The following is a 22343-nucleotide window of genomic DNA, read 5'->3' as shown; positions in this document are numbered from 1 at the left end:
CGAGGAACCAGCACCGAGGAACTGCACAAAGAGAGTATTTATGGGAGACTGAACAAAGAGAGGACTAACGAGCTGATTGGGAGCAGGTGTGAAGAGAGGAGTCCAGAAAGGAGCTAGAGAAAAAGAATCCAACACCAGAAGGCAACAGAGGACAAAAAATAAAAACCTAAGAACTCAAATATATCCAGAAAACACAACAAAATATGAATTAAACCAATAAAACTCCTCTCTGTATGGACCCAGGGAGGAAGAAGTTCTGGTTCTGAATGGACCTAGACAGGAGGAGGTGGTTCTGAATGGACCATGAGAAGAAGTGGTTTCAGTTCTGAACGGACCAAGAGAGGAGGAGTTTCTGGTTCTGAACAGACCCAGAGAGGAAGAGGTTCTGGTTCTGAACGGACCCAGAGTCAAGATGGGTTTTGATTCTGAACGGACCCAGAGAGGAGGAGGTTCTGGTTCTAAATGGACCCATAGAGGAAGGAATTCTGGTTCTGAATGGACCACAAGAGAAAGTGGTTCTGGTTATGAATGGACCCAGAGANGAGGTTCTGGTTCTAAATGGACCCATAGAGGAAGGAATTCTGGTTCTGAATGGACCACAAGAGAAAGTGGTTCTGGTTATGAATGGACCCAGAGAGGAGCAGGTGGTTCTGTATTGACCCAGAGAGGAAGAAGTTCTGGTTCTGAACGGACCCAGAGAGGAGGTGGTTCTGGTTCTGAGCGGACCCAGAGAGGAAGAGTTTCTGGTTCTGAACGGACCACAAGAGGAAGTGGTTCTTGTTCTGAATGGACCCAGAGAAGAGGAGGTTCTGGTTCTGAACCGACCACGAGAGAAAGTGGTTCTGGTTCTGAACAGACCAAGAGAGGAGCAGGTGGTTCTGTATTGACCCAGAGAGGAAGAAGTTCTGGTTCTAAACGGACCCAGAGAGGAAGAGATTCTGTTTCTGAACAGACCCAGAGAGGAGGAGGTTCTGGTTCTGAACAGACCCAGAGAGGAAGAGGTTCTGGTTCTGAACAGACCCAGAGAGGAGGAGGTTNCCAGAGAGGAGGAGGTTCTGGTTCTGAACAGACCCAGAGAGGAAGAGGTTCTGGTTCTGAACAGACCCAGAGAGGAGGAGGTTCTGGTTCTGAACGGACCCAGAGAGGAAGAGTTTCTGGTTCTGAATGGACCCACAGAAGATGAAATTCTGGTTCTGAATGGACCCAGAGAGGAGGAGGTTCTGATTCTGAACCGACCACGAGAGGAAGTGGTTCTGGTTCTGAACAGACCGAAAGAGGAGCAAGTGGTTCTGTATTGACCCAGAGAGGAAGAAGTTCTGTTTCTGAACAGACCTAGAGATGAAGGGATTTTGGTTTTGAATGGACCTTGACAGGAGGAGGATCTGGTTCTGAATGGACCCAAAGAGGCGGAGGTTCTGGTTCTGAACAGACCCAGAGAGGCGGAGGTGGTTCTGAACAGACCTAGAGAGGAAGAGATTCTGGTACTAGATGGACCCAGAGAGGCAGATATTCTGGCTCTGAATGGAACCAGAGAGGAGGAGGTTTGGGTTCTGAAAGAACCCAGAGAGGAGGAGGTTCTGGTTCTGAAAGAACCCAGAGAGGAGGAGGTTCCTAAAGAGAAATGCATGAAGGAGGATTAATTCAAAGTTTTAAAACCTCCTTCACCAGGCCACCAATGGATGAAAATCAAATAGTTTACCAATAGGAGGGGTCAAACATTGCTGTTTACTTTCTCTGAAACTGGGTCTTACTCTAACAATGGCTTTGTCTGTTTAAATAACTGCCGCTAGAAAAACAAAAACAAAAAAAAACCTCTGCAACAGTCATACTGTGTTGTAACAAGCTCTCTGTTTATTGCACAGGGGTGAGGATCTTCCTTCCTGGTCTTTTTTGCAAGGGAAAAATGCAGTGATAAATACAAAACCTGTGTTAGGTTTCAAATAGGTCGTTATTGCCATTTTTATGTTATGATCTCCCGAACAATATGGTCTAAAATTATGGTTTTCTTTCCATATTTTGAGGACCCAAATGCAGAGGCAGGGAGGCAGAGGTGAGTTCTTGTAGTTTTAATGGAGTGTTCACAAGCGACTGAGGCAGGAATCCAATAATCCAACATGAAAGTGTAAAACAAACCAGACCCATGGAGAGTTCAGGGAAGACAAGCATGAGGAACCCGGGAGAGACGAGGAACCAGCACTGAGGAACTGCACAGGGAGAGTATTTATGGCTGACTGAACAAAGACAGGACTAATGAGCTGATTGAGAGCAGGTGAGAATAGAGGCTTCTAGAAAGATGCTAGGGAAAAGGGGACCAACACAAGAGGGCAACAAAGAAAAACCTACAAACTCAAACACATCAAGAAAACACAATATAAATAGGAATTAAACCAATAAAACTAGAAAACAAAGAAAAACATGAATCAACGTGAAACTGAAAACTCAAAAAAAAAAATTTAACAGAACCAAAATCGTGACATCTTGGCCTGTTACTAGATAGTTCCCTCCTGATGTCCCACTCCTTGATGAGGAGTGATCAGATTTATAGTCCCTACACTGCACAGATATTGGAATCTGAGATTAAAGGACAGCCGAATCCATTTGCACATAGACAGATAAAACTTTTCAAGAAACCAAACATTACCCGCCACATATCTAAATCACTAACCTTTCAAAAAATATATTTTCATTCATTTCAGAGGGAATTATTCACATACTTGTATTATATCAAACTGCATTTACAATATTCACCATTGTTCAATTGTGCAATTTCCTTTTTCCTCTGAGCACGGAAAAACCAGCTTGATTGGACTCGCAATGAATCACAGGATATCCAAGGCGTATGATACACAGGACCTGTTCTTCAAAACAGGCAAAGGAAAGGCTGCATTTGTCAGCTGTATATGAAGGAGATTTTGTTTCCGAAGAGGCCACGGTGCGCCATGCTTTCCACCGACGAATGTGTTCAATTATTTGTAGTTTATACATTTTAATAAGGTGTTAGTTGTTGCCATGTTTCCAAGTTGTTCAGTAGGATGAGTTCTCAACAGAAACAAAATGACCCTAACTAAAAAAACATCCCCGTTGGATAATGTCTCCCACTCTATGCGTGAAGCTGTTGCAGAACTGGAGAGCTCCTTCAGTGACAGACTGCTGCACCCTAAATGCACCAGGGTGCGTTATCACAGATCCTTCCTCCCAGCAGCTGTAAGACTTTTTAACCACCACTGTTCCCAGCAAACTCAATAAGTTGTTATATTCATGCTTATTTGGCCCATGAGTTTCTATCTTTGTCATTTAAATAACATGCTGCTGTCATTTTGCACATCTCTGATGTTGCTGCTATTTTTAAATATCCTTTACTGTAAAACTGTCCATAGCTGTATATTGGTTATTTATTCTCCAGGTGCACTGTATTTATATTGTTAAAATACCTTACAATAGAGTATTTTATTGTTTATCTTTAAACTCTTCACTATCATGTTATTATTAAACATTTCTTAAGGTCCACCTTTATGTGACCTTTTCTCTATAATCCTTTTGCTGCTGTAAACACCAGAATTTCCCCATTGTGTGACAATAAAGGGATTTTCTATTTTATTCTATTTCATGCAATTATTTTTTTCTTAAATTGGGGAGCCCTTGTCTACCACACTGAAGTAAAGGCTTCTAGCTTGATAACATCTTACAGCAACAAACTGATCAGAATCAGAAATACTTTAACCTCCTGATTTTAATCAGGATGTTTCCCTGACTCATTCATGACCACATTTTTATTTCTTTTTTTTTGGGTTGTTGATTTTTACTGCAAGTAAAAATCAACAAAATGTATTTGAAAGCACATAAACACCAGGAATGAATTGAAATGGATGAATGGAAGAAGGAGAAACTGAATGAGCCCAGCCTTAGTATGCGGTTGTTATGGTAACAGTACTGGCAGGTGTAGCTAGTTTTCCTCCTCGATGACATCCTTTTACAACTAAAGTTTCTGTGTGATATCAAGTGAGAGGAGCCCACGCCTTACCGGAGGCGCGTTATAAAAAAAAAAAAAAAACGGTGGGATCCGTCAGTGCGATTCCCAACAACGACGCAAAATAAAGTTTGAAAGCCACAGAGGAGAAACCGTGACCAAAATAGAAAGGAGAAACAGCAAACGGGTTTCTCACGGAGCAGAGATGCAGCACATCCCGCGTGCGCGGTTAAAAATAACCCCAAAGTTTCTATTTCTTGATTCTGCCCCCACCTTTCTACTTCCGGTTGCTATTTTTAGTTCACGATGAGCGTCTGACTGAGAACGTGACAGTAGTCTGCAGCCGCACCGCACGTGAGTTCGCAGCACGTGCGCGTCCGGCCCCCTCAACAAGGCAGGGAGCTCGCGCGTCAGACACGACCAGCATCAGCATCCACACTACCTCTACCGTAGCAAACTCCGGAGGTGTAGGAGGAAGATGCTACTTTGTCAGATAAAGGGAGAATATTTACAAATGACATATTTTTAATACGTGGAGGAAATAATATGTGTATTTACATGCAGGACGATTTGAGTGATTCAAATTCAAGGGGTGTATTGTAGAATTTATCAATCAGGAATTTCCAAATTGGTAGATGACATTTTTTTTATTTTCTATTGAACTGTGAAGAAGTTATAGAGAAGTTCAGGTGTTACAGTCTGTTAACAAGAAAACTTTGTGCACTTACAAAATAACCCTTACAGAAGAGTGAGAGAAAACCAAGAACTCCCATCTAAAGCCACTTTGGGAACACAGCAATCATGTGTTCCAAAGAATTGTACTAACTGACCTTCTTACAAATAAGCAAATATTTTTACTTGTGTAGCAAAAATATAAAAATAAGCATCAGCTTTAACATAAGCTGACATTCAGTGTGTGGCAGTATCATGGTGTTACAACGTCCCTACTCAAATGCAACAGGAGATAGCTGAAGCTAATTAATATTGTATAAATTCAGCTTTTTTAAGTTTTCAGATAGCTAAATGCTTATGTACAGGATAAACAGTGTTCATTAATAGAATACAGAACTATGGGGTTAAACTAAAAGCCTCTGTTAGGTTTCTGTTATGTTTTTCTTTTGAGTTTTCAGCCTTACTTTAGTCCTTGATTTCTAGAGTTTAGTTTTCTTTTCACCATGTTTTATAGTCCTAGTTATTTGATTATCATTTTGTTGTTATTTCCAGTCTTCCAGGTTTCTATTTGTTGCTCTCTGCTGCCCTCTTATGTTCTCCTTCTTCCCTAGCTCTTTCCCCCCTCTTGTTCTTTGCACACCTGCTCCCAGTTTCCTCATTAGCCCCCTCTTAGTCTCAGTCTCCTTTAAAAAGCCCTCTCTGTTCAGTTCCCCTTTGCTTGGTCCTCGTCTAACACCGTCTGCATGCTCCAACTCCTTCTCTCTGTGCCTTCCTCGTTATGTTTGTGATTCCCCTGATGTCCCCATGGTTTCTGGTACATTAGACTAGTTTTCATGTTTTTGATTTTTGGACTTCTGGTTTGTTTGGACTTTGTTTTCCTTTTGGATTTTTGGATAACCAGTCTCTGATTTCAGTTAAGTCATTAACACAACAGATTCACCTCTGCCTCCCTGCCTCTGCTTTTGGGTCAACTAACCATAGTCAAATTGTGACAGCCTCCGACATTAAACTAAAACAAAGAAAAAATAGAAATGTTTAACTTTATCTAAAGCAGCTGTCTATTTCTGTTCAACCTCACCCCTAGTCAGGGCTGCTGGAAGCAATTTTGAACCGGGGATGCTGTGAAATTTTTATTTTTTTTAACAAAATACCTATGAGTCTATAGGCTTATGTAAAATTCAATAAAAAACTAATAAATAGATTGAGATTCACTATTTCAATGTCATATACACTTTAGTGCACGCAACCAGAGAGGTATGATTTTTTTTCCCGACTGCTTTCAGACAATCCAAACACAAAATATGATCCATCTCCTCCACATAATGCAGCCACTGCAATCTAGCAAACCAAGCCGGTGCCACAGAACAGGAGAATGTTACATTACGACAACGCTGTGCAGGAAATTTGAAATTGGTTGTTGGTTTTAATGGCGTAACTATCTGTAAGCAGAGTATGTAGTTGCTTAGGGGTCCCCGTCACTGACACCTGGTGGTCCCCCTGCGAAATTGTGGACTAGGATGTCTCTTTGCACATGTAATGGTACGGAAAATTTGTCTTTAATCCACCTGATACTAGATCAACTGACTGGATTTAACGTTCCTGGCACTGGAGCTGCTAATTGCAATCAGCGCACCTGTTCTACTCCACCCTACCTGCTGAAAGGCTCCGTCCCTCCAGCCTCCAGTGCCAGAACGTCTCTAGCCAAACGGTGAGAACTTCCAGCCTAATCTGTATGTCCGTCTGCCTGTCTGAACCTCGACCAGTTTTTTCCCCTGTTTTTGAGCCAGCCTGACCCCTTTCTGGATTTTTGTCTGCCCGCCTGAGCCCTGCTCGTCAGCCTCAGTGATCTGGACTGTCTACCCGTCTTTCTGACCCAGCCTGCCTGTGAGTAACGGAGATTGCCTGCCCCTTGAACTCTCTGTGCTTTTTGGATTTTGGAACTGGATCTGGACTTGGAACCTCCCCTGGATTCTACCTTGGATACCTCAGCTGGAATAACACCCCCCCGTCAAGACCTGGATCGAACCTGGACAAAGAACCTTTAATTGCCCCAGCACGGACTCCGTCCGTTCCTGAAACCAGACTGTGCCCAACCGAGTCTTCCCGTGGCCAGGTTAGTGACCAAGCTCCTTACTCACACATCTGTCTGCCTCCACTGGTCACTAACCACCACTCTGTCTGTAGGAGCTGCCAGTCGCTGAACCTGCCCTCTCTCTTTAATAAAGACTGTTAAAGTTTCACTGACCTGTTTGCGGGTTGTCTTTGGGTCCATCCTAATCCATTACACTGGACCGTAGTTATACCGCAACACATGCCAGTGTCAGGACTCCTGTCTTTGTGTTTGTGTTTCTGTGTTTGTCTCCCTTCATCCAGGAGGCGCCTGGTTCTGGTCCGCCTCCTCACACACCTGCTGATGGTTTCCTCATTAAACTGAGTGTTCTTAAGCTGCTGACTGCCACTACATCGACGCCAGAGTGTTTGCGAGTTTTGGGTACTCTAGCAAAGCTGAGTTTTGCTGAGTCAAACTGAGTTTTTGTCAACCTGAGTTTAACTTTGTTTTTGTCTTTGCCTCTCGGCAGGAAGTCATCCTGCAAACTGGATTTCTCTGACCTTCTCTCCCTGGAAGGATAAACTGATCTTCAAACAGGAGGTTTGGATCCACTTTCCCCAAGAGATCGTTTGAGCTTCGCACTGAGAAAGGGATTATTCTCCACTACAACCCATTCAAGTACCGCAGGAAATCTGAGTGGCAGTCAGTTTCTCCGTTTACCAACTATCAACCGCATTCTGGGTAACCCTGTTCCGCCCTCCACCGAATCAGACAAACACTGGAACCACGGCACACAGACAGGATTCAAGGATTCAGCAACTTCTCTGGAAACGTGAGTCGGCAACCAAATCCTCTTCTCCAAGTTCACGAGTCAAATTCCCCACTGAGCCTGAACTAACCGCTGTGTCTTCCCCTCGCTTTTCAGTTCCGGTTGAGCAGTGTTCAGAGCAACACTTCTGCCTCTGTTCAACCTCTTCAATAAAACCTGTTAAACCTTTTCCCTGGTCTCTCTGTTCGGTTTTCTGCATTTGGTTCTGAACTTTGTAAAATCATGACAGCCAGATTTCAACATGATGGTTAGCCGTTTAAACACGACACCAATAGCAAAGCAGACAGTGGTACTTTTAATTACTATGTTAATAACTGTGTATAGTTCATTAGACGAGTGTTAAAAAATACACTCCTATATGTTTCAAACCGAAATAAAGATCTTAAAAGAATGATGTATTTTATTTTTTACAAGACTTGGAATTATGGGTAATCCAGAGCGTTGATTAAAGTCATAACCGTTACGTACAATGTGTTAGCGACAATGGATACCAAAAAGAGATACTTAAGTGGATTTCTGAAAAGAAAAAGCAAAGAAGAGCAGTTGGAAGAACGGTGCAGGTCTTTTGGGTGTTGTACTTCATATGGGGCCCACCCAGTTGTGGTGTTACGCCATTGGTTTGCTTTAAGGGCTTGTCTAATCAAATCACGCTAGGTTGGATTGCTGGGACTGGGCCTGCCAATGCACTACCTGGCTTCACTCCGTTGTCATTAGACTATGGCTGTTTCTCAATATGTGCACTTGTGGTTCTCAAATGAACGAGAAGACCGAGAACAAAGTCCCCAGATCTTGTTCTCACCCCTCCCCATTTACAGATTATGCATCAGAGCAGACTTTCTCGAGATTGACAGCTGCCTCAGCATGCACAATGTCAGCAGCAGCTTCCAGGGGTGATCACGGAGCTCAGAGTATTAAGTTAAAAGTTCTCTTCTGTTGCTGTAGTTGTATAAGAGAACATTATACTTTTAAGCGTCACTATATGGACCATTTACAGATTTAGTGCATAATTTAAAAAAAGTTCTGATGTTGAGAGGACCGTGGCAACCAGTGGACCTCCGAGGCTAACCGCAGCCGCGGCTAATTTTAGCTTGTCTGCAGCAGCCCTCTCTCAGCATAACCTCTGGCTCTGATGGCCATTATTATCATTTATTTTTATTTGGCAAAATGTTCATTTGATTTGTTTTTATCTGACTATGTTAATCATTATCCCCCCACTAATTGAAAATGTTATAATTTTTTATTATTATCTAGAGACCATTAATAACAGCAGATGAAACGCAGCTCCAGAGGAGCCAAGCCTGTGGTGATGTTACGTGTACGCTTCTGTTCCAATTGACCCATATTTATGCTGCATGCTCCTCAAATCCACACTTTCCTCTTCTCAAGAAAATACTTAGTGAGGACACGAGTCCCTACTCACATTCTTGTGAACTGAGAGACGGCCTATTTAAATGTACTAGTCCGATGCGAGCGGGATACCTCTTTACTCAGCAACCACTAGCTTGTTTGACGTTGCCATGAGAACGCAACTTCCATGAACTTGTGCTAATTAGGCCTCAAGATAATTAAAGTAAAATGCAAATACACATGGGAGTAAAATGAAAAAGTCAAAATAGTTTCCCAACAATTTCATAAAAAAAGTATCAATTGTGCAAAGTGTTTTTAATACATTTTTTACATATCTCCCTCTCCCCACTAGGGGTGCTACAGCATCCCCACTTCCCACAGAAATGTCCTTTTTTTTAATATAAACTGTCACTTAGCAGAAGGAATATAATTCCTTAATATCTGGGAGGCTATTGAAGGTAGAGATAAAGTTAACAAAGAGAACCTTGCATATCAGGCTTGCTATTCCAGATGGCAGATTCCGGAGTGACACGCTTTATAGATGGCATCCCCTGTAGATCTGTTGGCTCTATATGCAAACTGAATATGGGCAGAAGGCAGGACATGATGTGGCATCCGACCAGCTCCTTAAAGCACTTTATGTCCACAAGGTGTCTGAGCGACTGTTCTGTAGTCTTTTAGAGTGCTGGTGGTCTTTTTTTTGGCAGTGGGACAGTGGCTGACCTTAGGGAAAGAGGGATGAAGGACTGGGAAAGTAAATCATTTAATATCTATATTAAGAGTTGAAAATGTATGCTGACAGATGCTCTTCGTGCAATATGACTAAGCCTGAGCAACATTGCAGAGAAAAATGAGAAAGCAACAGGTTCTAAGTGAACTTGCTGAATGCCAATACAGCAAAGCTGCATGCAATACACAGCCTTTATGGTAACCCTATAGAAGCTTAGGTATTGTGTCTAAATTACTGTATTTGAAGTTGCTCAGATTATCACAGGGTATAGACAATTACATGGTGCAGGTCTTGTTTCTTAAACTGCATAATCAAATTTATTGTATTTTAAAAGATTGTTTTGCTGCCTTCATGGTGTCAGTGGACCACACATAGCGTGGTTCCTCCTTAGCCTTCAGACTCATAACGGGATTAGGGAGGATCTATCTCCATCTGAAGGAACTTTGTGTTTTGTGGCAGTGTGTTACTGGAGTGATGTGGAATCTAGCAGTTGTTCTTCTAACCTCTGCAGGAGTTCAAACTGCCTACGGTTGTCAAAACGAGAGTGTCGAAAAGAGCAGGGTTTTGTTTTTTAAACATTAGGAACCAGGCATTTCACAGGAATTTTAAACTGACTGCAGGATATTTGGTGTTTTGTGGTTAAATCCACAAGGTTTTCTGAGCTTATGACCATAAAGTAGCTAATCTATAGGGACAAGAGTGACTGTTGGTTCTGGCTTTTGTGTTAGTTTGGAATATTTCTAGATGGATTTTATGATCATTTGTTGATGATCCTTGTTGATGATCCTCTTAGGGAAATATTTTGACAGCTGTTATTAAATGCAAAGTTGTTACAACATATAGGCAAAAGGAAATGTGCTTGTTGAGTCAGATTCTGGCTTGACTTTAGCTTCCATTAACCCCACTGCAGCGCCTTTGATCTGACTTTGCAGATGATTGTTCACTAAGGAATTGATCGTCCTTGGACTGCCTTCAGTTTGTCTGAGCAGTTCTTAGTTTTTGGTCATGCTCATTTATGCTGGCTTTTACAACAGTGAGTTTATGTTGGTCCATTGAGAATCAACATGACATACTGCATGTAAAAGCAATAATAGAAGTGAAAATATCTATCTTAAAATAGTTCCATCCATAGTTGGATAATGTTGCATTTTTACCAGTTAGCTTTTACTTCAGTGTTTTCATTTTGGCATATTTCAAGTAACTAGTCATGAAAATATTATTTTTTGTTCAGATTCCTTCATTCAGTTCCTCTCTAAGTTTTTGAGTGGTGGGAAAACATTTTTCATTGAAGTCTTTGAACTGAGTGTCCTCTCTCTCCAGTGAACTAAACCTTGAAAATACACTTTTTACTCTGAAAGTGGATCATCGGGATGGTTATCTTTGAACCACCTCCTTTCAATGCCATCATTGTAAGACATTCAAAAATGTGTTTTCCCACAGAAATTCTTAGTGACAGAAACTTCTTTTGCTGCATTACGTCCTTCAATGTGAAGAGCTGCTGTCCAGTGAGGGACATAGGTTCAGTTTGATGTTCCTGACACATACATAACTTTTTTCTTGGTTATGTCGCTTCCTTCTGAAATTCACAAGCCTGCAAATTTTGTTTATAATGTGGTTCAGGGGGAGAAAATGTTACAGAATGGAAAATAAGTCAATTTAAATCTCCTAATTTTTAAAGCCTTTCAAAGTCAACTATCACACAATTGCATCACACAATTAGCATTATCGTCAACCAAATGTTACTCCTGGTGAAAAAGACAAAGACGACAGACAGTAGTAGATGAATCATTGAGCAGCATGTTTTTGAATGAGTTATCGTGTGAAAGAACATATTCCTTTCTTGGTTTCATTTGTTTAAGTGGTCCAGTACAGCAGGGGTTTTACCATTCACTGTAACCCAAAAATATACAGTTATAGGTCTCTATGTCTATCTACTTTTATTTCTTAACATTTCATTCAACTTTAATGAAATACCAATTTCGACTTCTAGCAGGATACAGTATGTCAAGTATGCAAGTCACACCCCCTCTGTGTTGAGGACAGTGAAACACAGGATTGCTCTCTCTTTCGCATGAAGCTGCCTGGGGTGCACGTTGGAAAAGGCAGCAAAAATGGAGATCCAGGCAAAAATCCCAGATCTCCAGAATGATCAAGGATAAGTCCTCATGGCTGACCATTCAGAACCAGACTGCTTCAAAACAGACTTTTTGCAACACATTTCGCTTGAGTTTCTGAACTTACAGAGCCAGACTGAATGAGAAGGCCTCCTAAGGATCCCTGGTGTGAGCCACTGACACAAAGAAAGCCCTGGGTGCTGTTTGCCTGAATGCTAAGCTGCTGCTGGATGAAACTCATGCCTTCCAAATGGACATGGACAAAAAGGTTTGCAGGTCTGGCACAAATAGGGACAGAAAAAACAATATGTCTTTTGATTATATTGATCATTTCATGTGTTTAATGATGAGTAGATACAAAGCTAACAGGATGGACTGCATGCTATGCTATAGTAATATGTTTTGAGCTATTGTTGTAGCTTGGACAAGCTTTATTTCACTAAGGGTTTAAACACTGATATAACACTAGCATTCATGTGTTCCTCATATGCTCATTACATTTCGATGACCTAGTATGACCAAGAATCCTTTAATGGAATCCTCATGTCTATTCGCTGCTATCTATTTCAAAGAGGGTAGAGAATCATTAACTAAAGGTTATTGGTTCCTGATTAAGCAAATTATTTAATAAAACATTATTTGGCCAAATAATGTGTTATTCACCTCATGGATTTGCATTGTGAATTGGTCTGAAAACATTCCAATTTCTCAAAATAAGTCAAAAGATAATTTGATCATATCCCAAATTCTTCCAGACAAACTTTGGTTTTCAAACACAAAATCCATCTCAAGCTGTAATATGGTTTTCAACCAAGAACAAAAGTTTTCATGAGAAAGGACAGAAGGACCAAGTATTCAAAGCGATTCAGACTGCGTTCATTTTAAATATGGAGTGGGCTGTAGATCCACGGTATCAGCAGCTAGAGCGTCTATTACTGGAATCTCTGTTGGAGAAAAACACAGGTTAGTGACCATGATAATGGAGGATAATTATCTATGTGAGTGACTAACCTGGATTAACAGTTTAGTCCATCGCCAGAGAACAAGGTATGATCCTGCCCCTGGGCTGCCAACAAGATGTGGCAGGCACCGTCCAGATTGTCCCAGATGCTGCAGCCCCAGAGGACAAGCAGAAATTCGAGCCGGATCAGGGAAACCGATCAGAACAGGAAGGCTCAGAGGTCCAGGAATCCACACAGTTCAGGCAGACTGCTTGGACGGAAACAGGCATGCTAAGCGGCTGAGAGGCAGAACAGGTCTGGACAAGGAAATCAGAAACACTATGATATGCAAAAAGTGACTAGTGTCTCTCAGTGATGGATATTTGTTTAAAGAAAACTTTTCATTAATTGAAGATACTCAAAATAGTATCCAAAACTCAAAATAGAGAAGCCAGAAATTGTACTCAAATTAGAGTAGTGATACTTTATTATAGTATTATGCAAGTAAAAGGTACATTGCTGTAAAACTACTCCTAAAGGTACTTAAAAAAAACTGAGTAAATGTAACTGAGTAAATTTAAATAGTTACTAACCGCCTCTGCATGTAACAGTTGGCACTGGTTCAATGTAATGTCTAGGGTTAAAGGGATGAATTGGTTGGAACCTATTTTCTTTAGAATGGAGACCATCTCCAAATTCTGTTTAATAAAACCAATTTCCCGAATCTGTGTGTTTTTGCGTTGTTTAAATTGTAACTGGGGGCATAGATCAGAGTATTTCTTTGTGAGCTTCTTTTCTTTAAAAGCTATTCTCTGCTGGTTTTTCTTCTCCACAAGGCTATTTCTTTTTTGTTCCAATTCTAAAAGCACTGTTAACAAATGCTTAATTGATGCTATTCAAGTTCTATAAAGGGTCATTTGAATGTCTAGCTTTATCCCAAGGACATTTGAAAATAGCAATTCCTCTAAGCAATGAATATTTGATGAGATCGGACATCATTCTTTTTATTGTGATTTTAATTACACCTCTTCAAATTCACACAAACTGTATTTCCATAATTTTTATTCTCCATGCACATTTTAACACTGTGGTCATTATTTGGCATCTTTATTTCTCCTTATTTGCATTATCTTGAATAAGTCTTCAATATGTTACATCCTGTGAATCTAAATATTCTTTGTTTGCATTGCTCTCCTCTCTAAGACTCTCAGTTGATCTGCAGAAATCTCCTGCAATCTGCTGAGGTGATGTCACTGTCGCCAGCGCACTAAGGTTGGGTGTACCCCCATGCATTATAAAATGAGGCATGCTATCTCAGCTACGTCAGTTTAGGAGCTATATAAATGAGTGATAAAACGAGAATCAAAGCTCTCTCTCTCTGTGCACCAAAGCGAGAGAGATGTGTATGTGAAAGTTAATGGCTATTGATCCATCAACATTTCTTTGCTCTGCTCCTTCAAAAAAGCTCTGCAAACTTTTGATTATTTCTTCAACCTAAAAGACAACCTGCAACAACAAAAGCCTGTCTTTGAATGTTTCTGAGTGCTTGTCTGAAAACAGACATTGTGTTTTAAGGCTTTGAAAGTATAAAGATGTGTGCTGCAGTGCATGCCTAACCAAATACAGTGTGTCAATGCTGACATCTAGTGGTATGGAAGGAAAAAGAAAAACTTTTGTCTGAAAATGATAGCCCCCTGATTGCAAATTACAGATTTTGCTAATCCATAATCATATAAATATTGCAGTTACGAGCAAGGCATTTTGGAGAAAAAAATAAACAGTAAAAACCTCTGTATTTTTGTGTATTAATGCAACTTTAATTAATTAATGCATAATTTAATTAAGACATGCAATAGTTCAATCTGGAAAAACTCACATGAAAAGACAATTAGAAGAATTTTATTTGTACAGTTACTTTAGTCTTTGGCTCTCAGACAGTGACAGGAAACATTAGCGCTGAATTTTGCTTTGGTATGCATAAACAGGAGGAAAGAATAGGGATGTTTCCCCCCAGTACTGAAACTGGTGGAGTGGAGATCGATGAAGTAGGTTCAGTCAATGACTGCTGTTTGTACTTGAGCTGTATGGAGAGATCCAGTGGACTGCATGAGCTGATAGTAGTGCTTCTGTCGGGGACTTGGAAGATGGAAGTCCAGCTTAGATAACACAGGTAGCATGAACCTGTCCATGATGAGCAAGCATGAAGCGATAGTGGAGAGGAAAAACTCCCCTTTGGGAAGAAACCTCTGGCAGAACCAGGCTCAACATGGCGGTCTCCTGCTGGACTGGTTGAGATTGAGTGCAGGGAACGCAGTTAGAGTCTAGCAGAAATGACACTCTGATTAAGCTTTAGCTACGATGGTGAAGAAGGGGATGGAGATAGTTTCAATCAGGGTCATCTGAATCGAAGTCTGACATAGTGAAACCACTGCCTGCGCTTGGGTAGCAGACTGAGACGTGGATTTGGAGACCTTTTACAATGAACTATGGATGCTGATTGGGCTTCATGGAGGTGTGGTTCAAAGCTGATTGGCTTGTGACGCAGGTGGATGAGGGTAAGTAATCATTTCTTCAGTTGAACCTCTGCCTAAACTCCATAATAGAGGAACACAGGAGCACAAGCTTTAAAACAAAATTTTATTAATGTATTAAGTATAAGAAATCTCAGGTTTTATGAATATTAGTTTATTTTATTTATATACAATTTTATTGGATTTAAGTCTAATGAATGGTAAACCATTCAAATCCTTACAGTGTAATATACTGTAAATAAGTAATGTTAGAGTTGATCAAGCTTTAAAAACATATTTTTCTGACATTAATACTATATAAATACTATATATAAAATGCACTGCATACATTCCAGAGCTATTTACTCTAAACTTACAGAGAACTGTACAATTAAATAAGTAAAAATTGACTTATTCATCTCAAAATATCTTCTGTCTCAGGAGGTACTCTGTAAGGTAATGAAAAGCAACAGAACTTTGACTAATATAGCTTGTGTTATTCATGTTGTCAAATATTATCCTTTCGATTTATGAAAGTAACCAGTAACTACCCATAACGTACCACAAAAGTAGCTGTCCATTATAGGAAAATATGAAAATTATGCTTAATGAGTAAATACCCAAAAAGTACCCACTAAGAAACTTCTTGGTAAAAGAAAAAAAAACAAACTATAAGATCTGACAATGTCAGCTTTTGGGGATATCTTTAAAAACATAATGAAAACACGTTTAGGTGTATTTGCAGAAAGAACCTTAGAAGTTCCAGGAAAATGTATCCATTGAAGAAAAGATTGTGTAAGGTCAAAGATAGTACTTTCCGATTTCAAGGTAAGTAACTCAACTTTTAGACAGTATGTTAAAAGATCCAAGAAACTACTTGAATAAGTTTCACAATGGTAATATTTATGTTCTTAGAAAGTACTGTATATCTACCCAGAAGGAAAAATAACTGTACATTTCTGAAAACTGTTTAAGTTACTGGAAATTCCTTCATCATTTACAGAAAGTAAACTATAGGTCTTAGAACAAAAACAGTAGCGTTTTCTAATCATACAGTACTCAAAATATAGCAGGAAATGTAGGAATGTAGCAGGAAATTTGCCCAATTTCCAGAGAAATTACTGCATAACTGAACACTGTTTATTTTAGAAAGTATCCTAAAGGTTCAGGAAAGCACATTTTGAAAGTACCAGCCACATTTCCGAAAGCCCCGAGTAGAAATTTATTGAAAGTGCTTTATGAGTTACAAAAGAAAACACTCTTTCACAAACCCAATGTAAAAATACCTTAAGTTTGGGAATCACCTAAAAAGTTACAGAAAACTACGGACTAAGTTCTAAAAGCAGGTGGGGGAGTTTTCAAAAGCAGTGATACCTTACCCTTCTCCTTAGTAGCTGATGTACTATATGCACAGGTGTTTCTGCACCACAGCCCATCTGATTAAAATCAGATCACTTCCTCAGCACCCTTTTAGGATCGCTAGCATCCGATTACACTATACACCCATTCATTTATATCAATTGTGTAGAAGGAGGAAAACATCTAAAGAGTGAGCCTGAAAAAGTAAAACTGAAATCTCTTAAAGTCAGTAACTCTGACTGCTTTGTGTTTTTTACAGGACAAAAGGAAGGGTAACAGTGGCACTGGATAGTTTTCAATATGCTATGCTTATTTCTGTGCTTTCACTGTAGTCTATGTTTTTGCAGGAGCTTCTTTTTTTCCTAAATGTGCAGCTGCTTTTTCCAGTGTAAGTGGCAAAAAAAATATGTTTCACTGAAAATTATTGGGTTTTTACATAATGGCTTTTTTCTTATCAATTCAAGGTTGCAGAAATTTCATAATCAGAGTGAAGCTTACTTTAGAGGGTGCTAAAAAAAAATGACGAACAGCCACAGTAAAAGTAACTATGACTGAATTATCAAACAGATTTTATTTGGCATCTTAAAGTCAGTTCCAACAGTTTGGTTTGCTCTGGCACCTCACAGTGCAAATATTTCTGGTTAAAACCTCCCTTCTGTGTGGTGTTTCCATGGTTTCCCTAACAAAAAGAGGTACTTTTGTTAATTCTTCTGGATATAATCAGGCTTTAAGAAAACTTCCTAATTTTTCAACAGTCTCCCGTTGATAAAAAGCAGAATACATACATTTATTGCTAGTTACTGCTCCTGAAAAGAGGATCAGACTAAAGTAAAAAAAATCTTTATAAACTACCAATATCATAAGGTTGCAAAAAAAGTTTTCTTCTTCTGTTGCTTTTTTCAAAAGAAACATGTTAGATCTGTGTTTAATCAGGTAAATGCACACATAAGTATTTCTATTGATGTAGATAATTTTAGGGAACTTCATAAAGTTTTAAACTGGCCTGACCAGTACTGCACACAAAAGATCTGGGGAAGCCTTTGAAAAAGATATGTCCTCCCAGTCTGATATATATCATCATATAAGCCCTTTCCTTTCCCAGAGAGAGAGAGAGAGAGATAGAGATAGATATTATATTACATATTTACACAAAAACAGTCAAACAGAGGTTATATCAACAGATAAACAGTACAATTTCCTTTGGATACTGACGTTTGTTTTTTCCCATTTAAACGACATGAACACCTCCTGGAATCAAAATTCTCCCCATGGAGGTTAGAGCTTGCTGAGCTTACCTGGTTTAATATCAACACAGTGAGACACGTGATCAGCTGATTCCAAGTTGTGATGTATTTGTGAACGAGTATGTTTGGGTTTCTTTGATTTTTTTCTCCCCGCTACAAATAGCCACAAAATTCCTGATAGAAGTTAGTAATTTAACAAACTGATGTAAATCCAGCTGTTTTCTGACAGTTGTGAAGCATTTTGCATATCAAAGCTTTGGCCTCTAAGGCAAAAAGAATGCAAAAATCAATCCAGATTGTGTATGTGTATATATATATATATATATATATAAAAACACATGCAATTCATATAGCTTTCAATTCTTAGAGATAGATTACGGTTGTTTAGGAATGTGCTGTGATCTGAGGGACAAAATAAAAAACTGCAATCTTGAACTTTAAGCAGGCAGTTGAAGCCTAAGCAGGTGTGGGTTTAGTATATAAGGGGGGGAAAAAAAAAAGGGGGGGGTATATTTAGTGCTGCGCATGGAGGAAAACAAAGCTTGAGGTATAGGAATTGTTTTTTGTATGATTTGCTCATTATTAATTGTTCTGTTATACCTGAAATATACGGGTTCAAACACAATATGTAGACTGTAAATTAAGCCAATAAGGCATGACTTTGACATTTGGATGGAACAGCGAAATGTTCCCTATTCTGCTTCTTGGTGTGTGTGTGTGTGATATGCAACTTACAACATACACTAGTTTGAGACGGATGCAAAACAATAATTTGCATGTATATTTCATTCAAATGTATTTGATAAAAAGGCTTCTCATATGTGTAAAAAGATTTGAAATGATGTATTACTGTCTCAGTTTGCCAATAATGACTGTATATGATTTACCTTGGTTATCAAGTAAAATAAAAAACTTTTTTAAGATAGTTGAATTTTTGGAATTGCACCCGTTTAATCTCCCAAAGAAACAGACAAAAACGACACGTTATGGTGGTTAAACCCCCTGCAGGAGTACGTTGAATATTACTTTATTGCAAAAATACAGGATCCTTCTCTCCAAGCAACACTAGACCCGAAATTGACACAGTCAGTCTACACACGCCCTCTTAAAAAGCCATCTCCAGGTACTGTCCACCCTCTCCCGTCTCCTACCCATCATTCACCGTCACACTCTTCACTTTACATTCATTCCCTCTCATCTTCTCTGCCTCTTCATTGTGTTGTTGTTTTTATTTTTTTGCTTCCATCAGCTAAAATGTAGCAATTTGACGCAAAACAACAAAGGTCACCAGCAGCATTAAAACATGAGTTCTCCTCATCGTCCCCGTCCATGTGAGCGCCCTGGCTCCTCGCCGTCTCTGTCACAGGACTACGAGGGAAGGTTTAGTTGCATAGCGGACTCATGCGCTACAATTGGCTACATTCTCCCACATCCACAACCAAAAGAAAAAGAGACAGCAAACAATCAACAACAACCTAAATGAACAAAGAGAATAACAAGCTAAGTGCCAACCTTTGGTTTTTTGTTACAACGATCAGTCAACATTAGTAAATCCTTGCAAAACTTTACACCGCTCAATTGATTTGTGATTTATAAGGGTTTCCTCATACATCATATCTATATATATATATATATATTTATCTATATATAGAGATATGTATATACAGCTCATTTTTTGATGGGAATGATTTCATGTTTACACCACAGAGTAATGCTTGACATCTCTTAAGATAGCTCACTGGCTGAAAATATACCTCTAATACATCATATAAAGCATATTTTTGTTAGACACATAACTGTATCAGGCTGAAGATGTGCCGTTTTTGCTCCCATCTGGGTCTCCGAACCAGCGTCACATATCATAAAAGTGGGAATTTATAAGTGCCACTGAAATTCACCTGAGGCCTTGGAGTAAAACAAAACCAAAAGGACCTCTCTCACTCAAAAACCTTCCCTAAAAAGTGCACTTTTTCCTTTCAAAGTGCACTTGAGTCATCCGTGTTCATTGATAAAGTAGCCCGTAGGAGGCGGGTTTCCTAACCTAAATTCCTCCCTCTCTTTTACTTCTAGACCCTCTTCCTGCTGACCTGGTTGTGATGCTTATGCTTCCCTTTCAGAACAAAGAAAAGCAAGTAAAAGAAAGGAAAAAAGTAACAGGAAGCGCTTTTCTCGTTAAATCTCCCAGTAGAAGCGGGAGAGCTGTCATTAGGTCAGCAAGCAGTTGTTTTTTTTTTTTAGGGGTGGGGATAGAGGGGTATTTGGGGCGGAAACTCCAGCTAGACACTTGTGAAGTGCACTCCACTGCTATTTGAAATGCGGACATAAGGAAGTACCACTTTTAGTTTATCAATACTTGTTAATTATCAACATTCCATAAGGTCTTATTAATTAACATACAGGTTTCATACATGTTTTTCTGTACACGCTTAGTTGTCAGAGTTCAGTTCCAGGAAGGAAAACAGAAAGAACAAACTAAAGGAAAGAAAAAGAGAGAAAAATATGGCTGTCAGTTCAGCTACATGTGCGTCCAACGGGAAAATGCCCATGAAGAAAGAGGAAGTAGCTACTTGGTTATAGTCTCCCGTCGAGCTGACGGTCCTGTTGGGGTGGGGGACAAGTATGCAGACAGCTCCAGTCCCATATGGATCCGGCCGCCTGCACAGGGAATCCTCCCAAAAAACCCAAAGGGAGACGAGAAACAGTCCCAGGAAAGAAAGGGAGGTTATAGTTTAAGGGGTCAGAGTGACTGCATAGACAGAATAAGTAGGAAGGGAAGGCAAGTAGGGGCTAAAGCAGGGTGCTTCAGGCGCGGACGGAGGCTCGACGTCAGTGCAGATATGTGCGTGCATGTGTTTGTGTACAAGATTTTGAAGGAGAAGGTGCTGGAGCAGGATGGCTGTCAAGAAGAGACCTTGACTGGTTCCTGGGTCCCTCGAGGTGACACAGCCCGGGACCGCAGCACCGCCGTCCCGTGGGGAGGTTACAGAGGAGGGCAGGGGTGGGATATCAGTGAAACAGAGCAGGGCTCTGGTCCGAGGACAGCTTGACTCCTGTCAGACACAGCCAGAAACTTCCAGCACCACCCGACAGCTCCTGGACAGAAGAGATAAACAACAGGTCAGAGGAACAGGGATATAAACAGTCCTCTGTAGATGTAATATTTTTTAGATTCTGTTGATAAAGTTATATTTCATGGATTTTATATAAGAGACCAAAGGAGAGCATAATTGTGAAGTGAAATAGATAGCGTCATTAAGCTGCAAGTTATTTGAGTTTTGTCTCCGCTGGCTGTGTAGATCTTTCGAAATGAGAGAAGCAATAAGTAGGAATTTTTGGATCCTTAAACTGATTCAGGTAAATAGTTTAATTGTGCCATTTGTTAGGATAGGCTTTTATCCAAACAGTTTGGGGTGGTTGACCTGCTGGAAGGTTTGTCCGCATTTAGCTCCATTCAGCTTCCCATTAATGCTCAAAAGCATCCCTGCAGAAGAAAAGCATCCACACAGCATAATACCTCCACCACCATGTTATCTTATTGCTTATGGTCATATTTTCTGTTTGCTTCTCAATACATTCAGCATTTTGCAGGTTGAATGTTGAATTTTGTTTTTTATCAGACCGAAGCATCTTTTCCCACATGAGTTCTGTCTCTTGGTTTACCCTAAACTCAAAAATGTCCCTTTCCATGGGAATCTATAATGTTTGAAGCTGATTTGTCTGCTTTGTTTCATCTGCCTTATGATGCTGTTTGTTCTCTAAAGCTCGCCACACTTCAGATTATCTGTAAAAAGCTTTTCTAACCATCTATCATTTGCCTTCAACTTCACATTTAATTACTAGAAGGTATTAATTTTGAAACGTAAAAAAAATCCTATTTAAAGGTAGTTTAAGTGAAATGTAAAAACACAAATAATGGTATCAATTATTATGGCAGCATCTTTAACAATGACCTTACTGGGTCACCCTGATTGTGTTAAACCTTTTCAATCAGCAGTTCTCCTTTTATTATTATGTATGCAATAATCAATATTTCTTTAAAAACAATTTGTTCTGCTGGTCTTGTGTATTAATATTAGAGGTTCTCAATTGTAAGCCATTTAAACCATAATAAATGAAAAAAATCTTATATTTCACTGGTTATGTGAAAAATTCTACAATAAAGGAGTTTAGCTTTTTACATAGATTTACTGAAACCACTTAACTTTTCAACAATATTCGTCTAAAGTGACAAGTTGAAATAAACAGCTTTTTTATTCTCTTTTTATGATCCTCTTGAAACAGGAAATAACCATTTATAACTCCTTATACCTTTAAAAAAAAAATAAAAAATCTCTACGAAATCTGAGTTTATTCCAACAATGCAGTTTACAGTACGTGTAAATTAAAGGTTTGCTGCTTCAGTGTCATGTTAGTCTAGCATCTGCACCATTAAAGAAATTCAATCTGAGATTTAACACGTCTCCTATTTAATCATTATCACATAATTTGTTCATGTCTCTCACTTTCAATTTATCTGGCTCACAAATTAGCAGCTCCAGCCCCCCTCTAGGTTAACTGGAGATGCACGGCAGCATTAGTTT

The 22343-nt window shown here is 39.6% G+C and overlaps 1 protein-coding gene across 4 annotated transcripts in view; it reads right to left on the bottom strand.

Annotated features, from left to right (window-relative positions):
- Window positions 1–20718: 20718 nt before the first annotated feature.
- Window positions 20719–22343, bottom strand: part of LOC107088969 (inactive ubiquitin carboxyl-terminal hydrolase 54-like) — a 94407-nt gene continuing 92782 nt past the window's right edge. For 3 of the 4 annotated variants that reach the window (XM_015381449.1, XM_015381458.1, XM_015381472.1), the window contains one exon: window positions 20719–20856. In XM_015381449.1, coding sequence (XP_015236935.1) covers window positions 20770–20856 — 87 coding nt within the window. In that variant the 3' untranslated portion in view covers window positions 20719–20769. The remainder of the gene's footprint in view (window positions 20857–22343) is intronic. The other variant, XR_001481410.1, reaches the window with a different exon arrangement.

The sequence above is a fragment of the Cyprinodon variegatus genome, unplaced genomic scaffold (genome assembly GCF_000732505.1).
Source record: "Cyprinodon variegatus isolate N-32 unplaced genomic scaffold, C_variegatus-1.0 Scaffold12, whole genome shotgun sequence".
Classification (NCBI taxonomy): Eukaryota; Metazoa; Chordata; class Actinopteri; order Cyprinodontiformes; family Cyprinodontidae; genus Cyprinodon; species Cyprinodon variegatus.
This window is presented reverse-complemented; position numbering and strand designations above follow the sequence as displayed.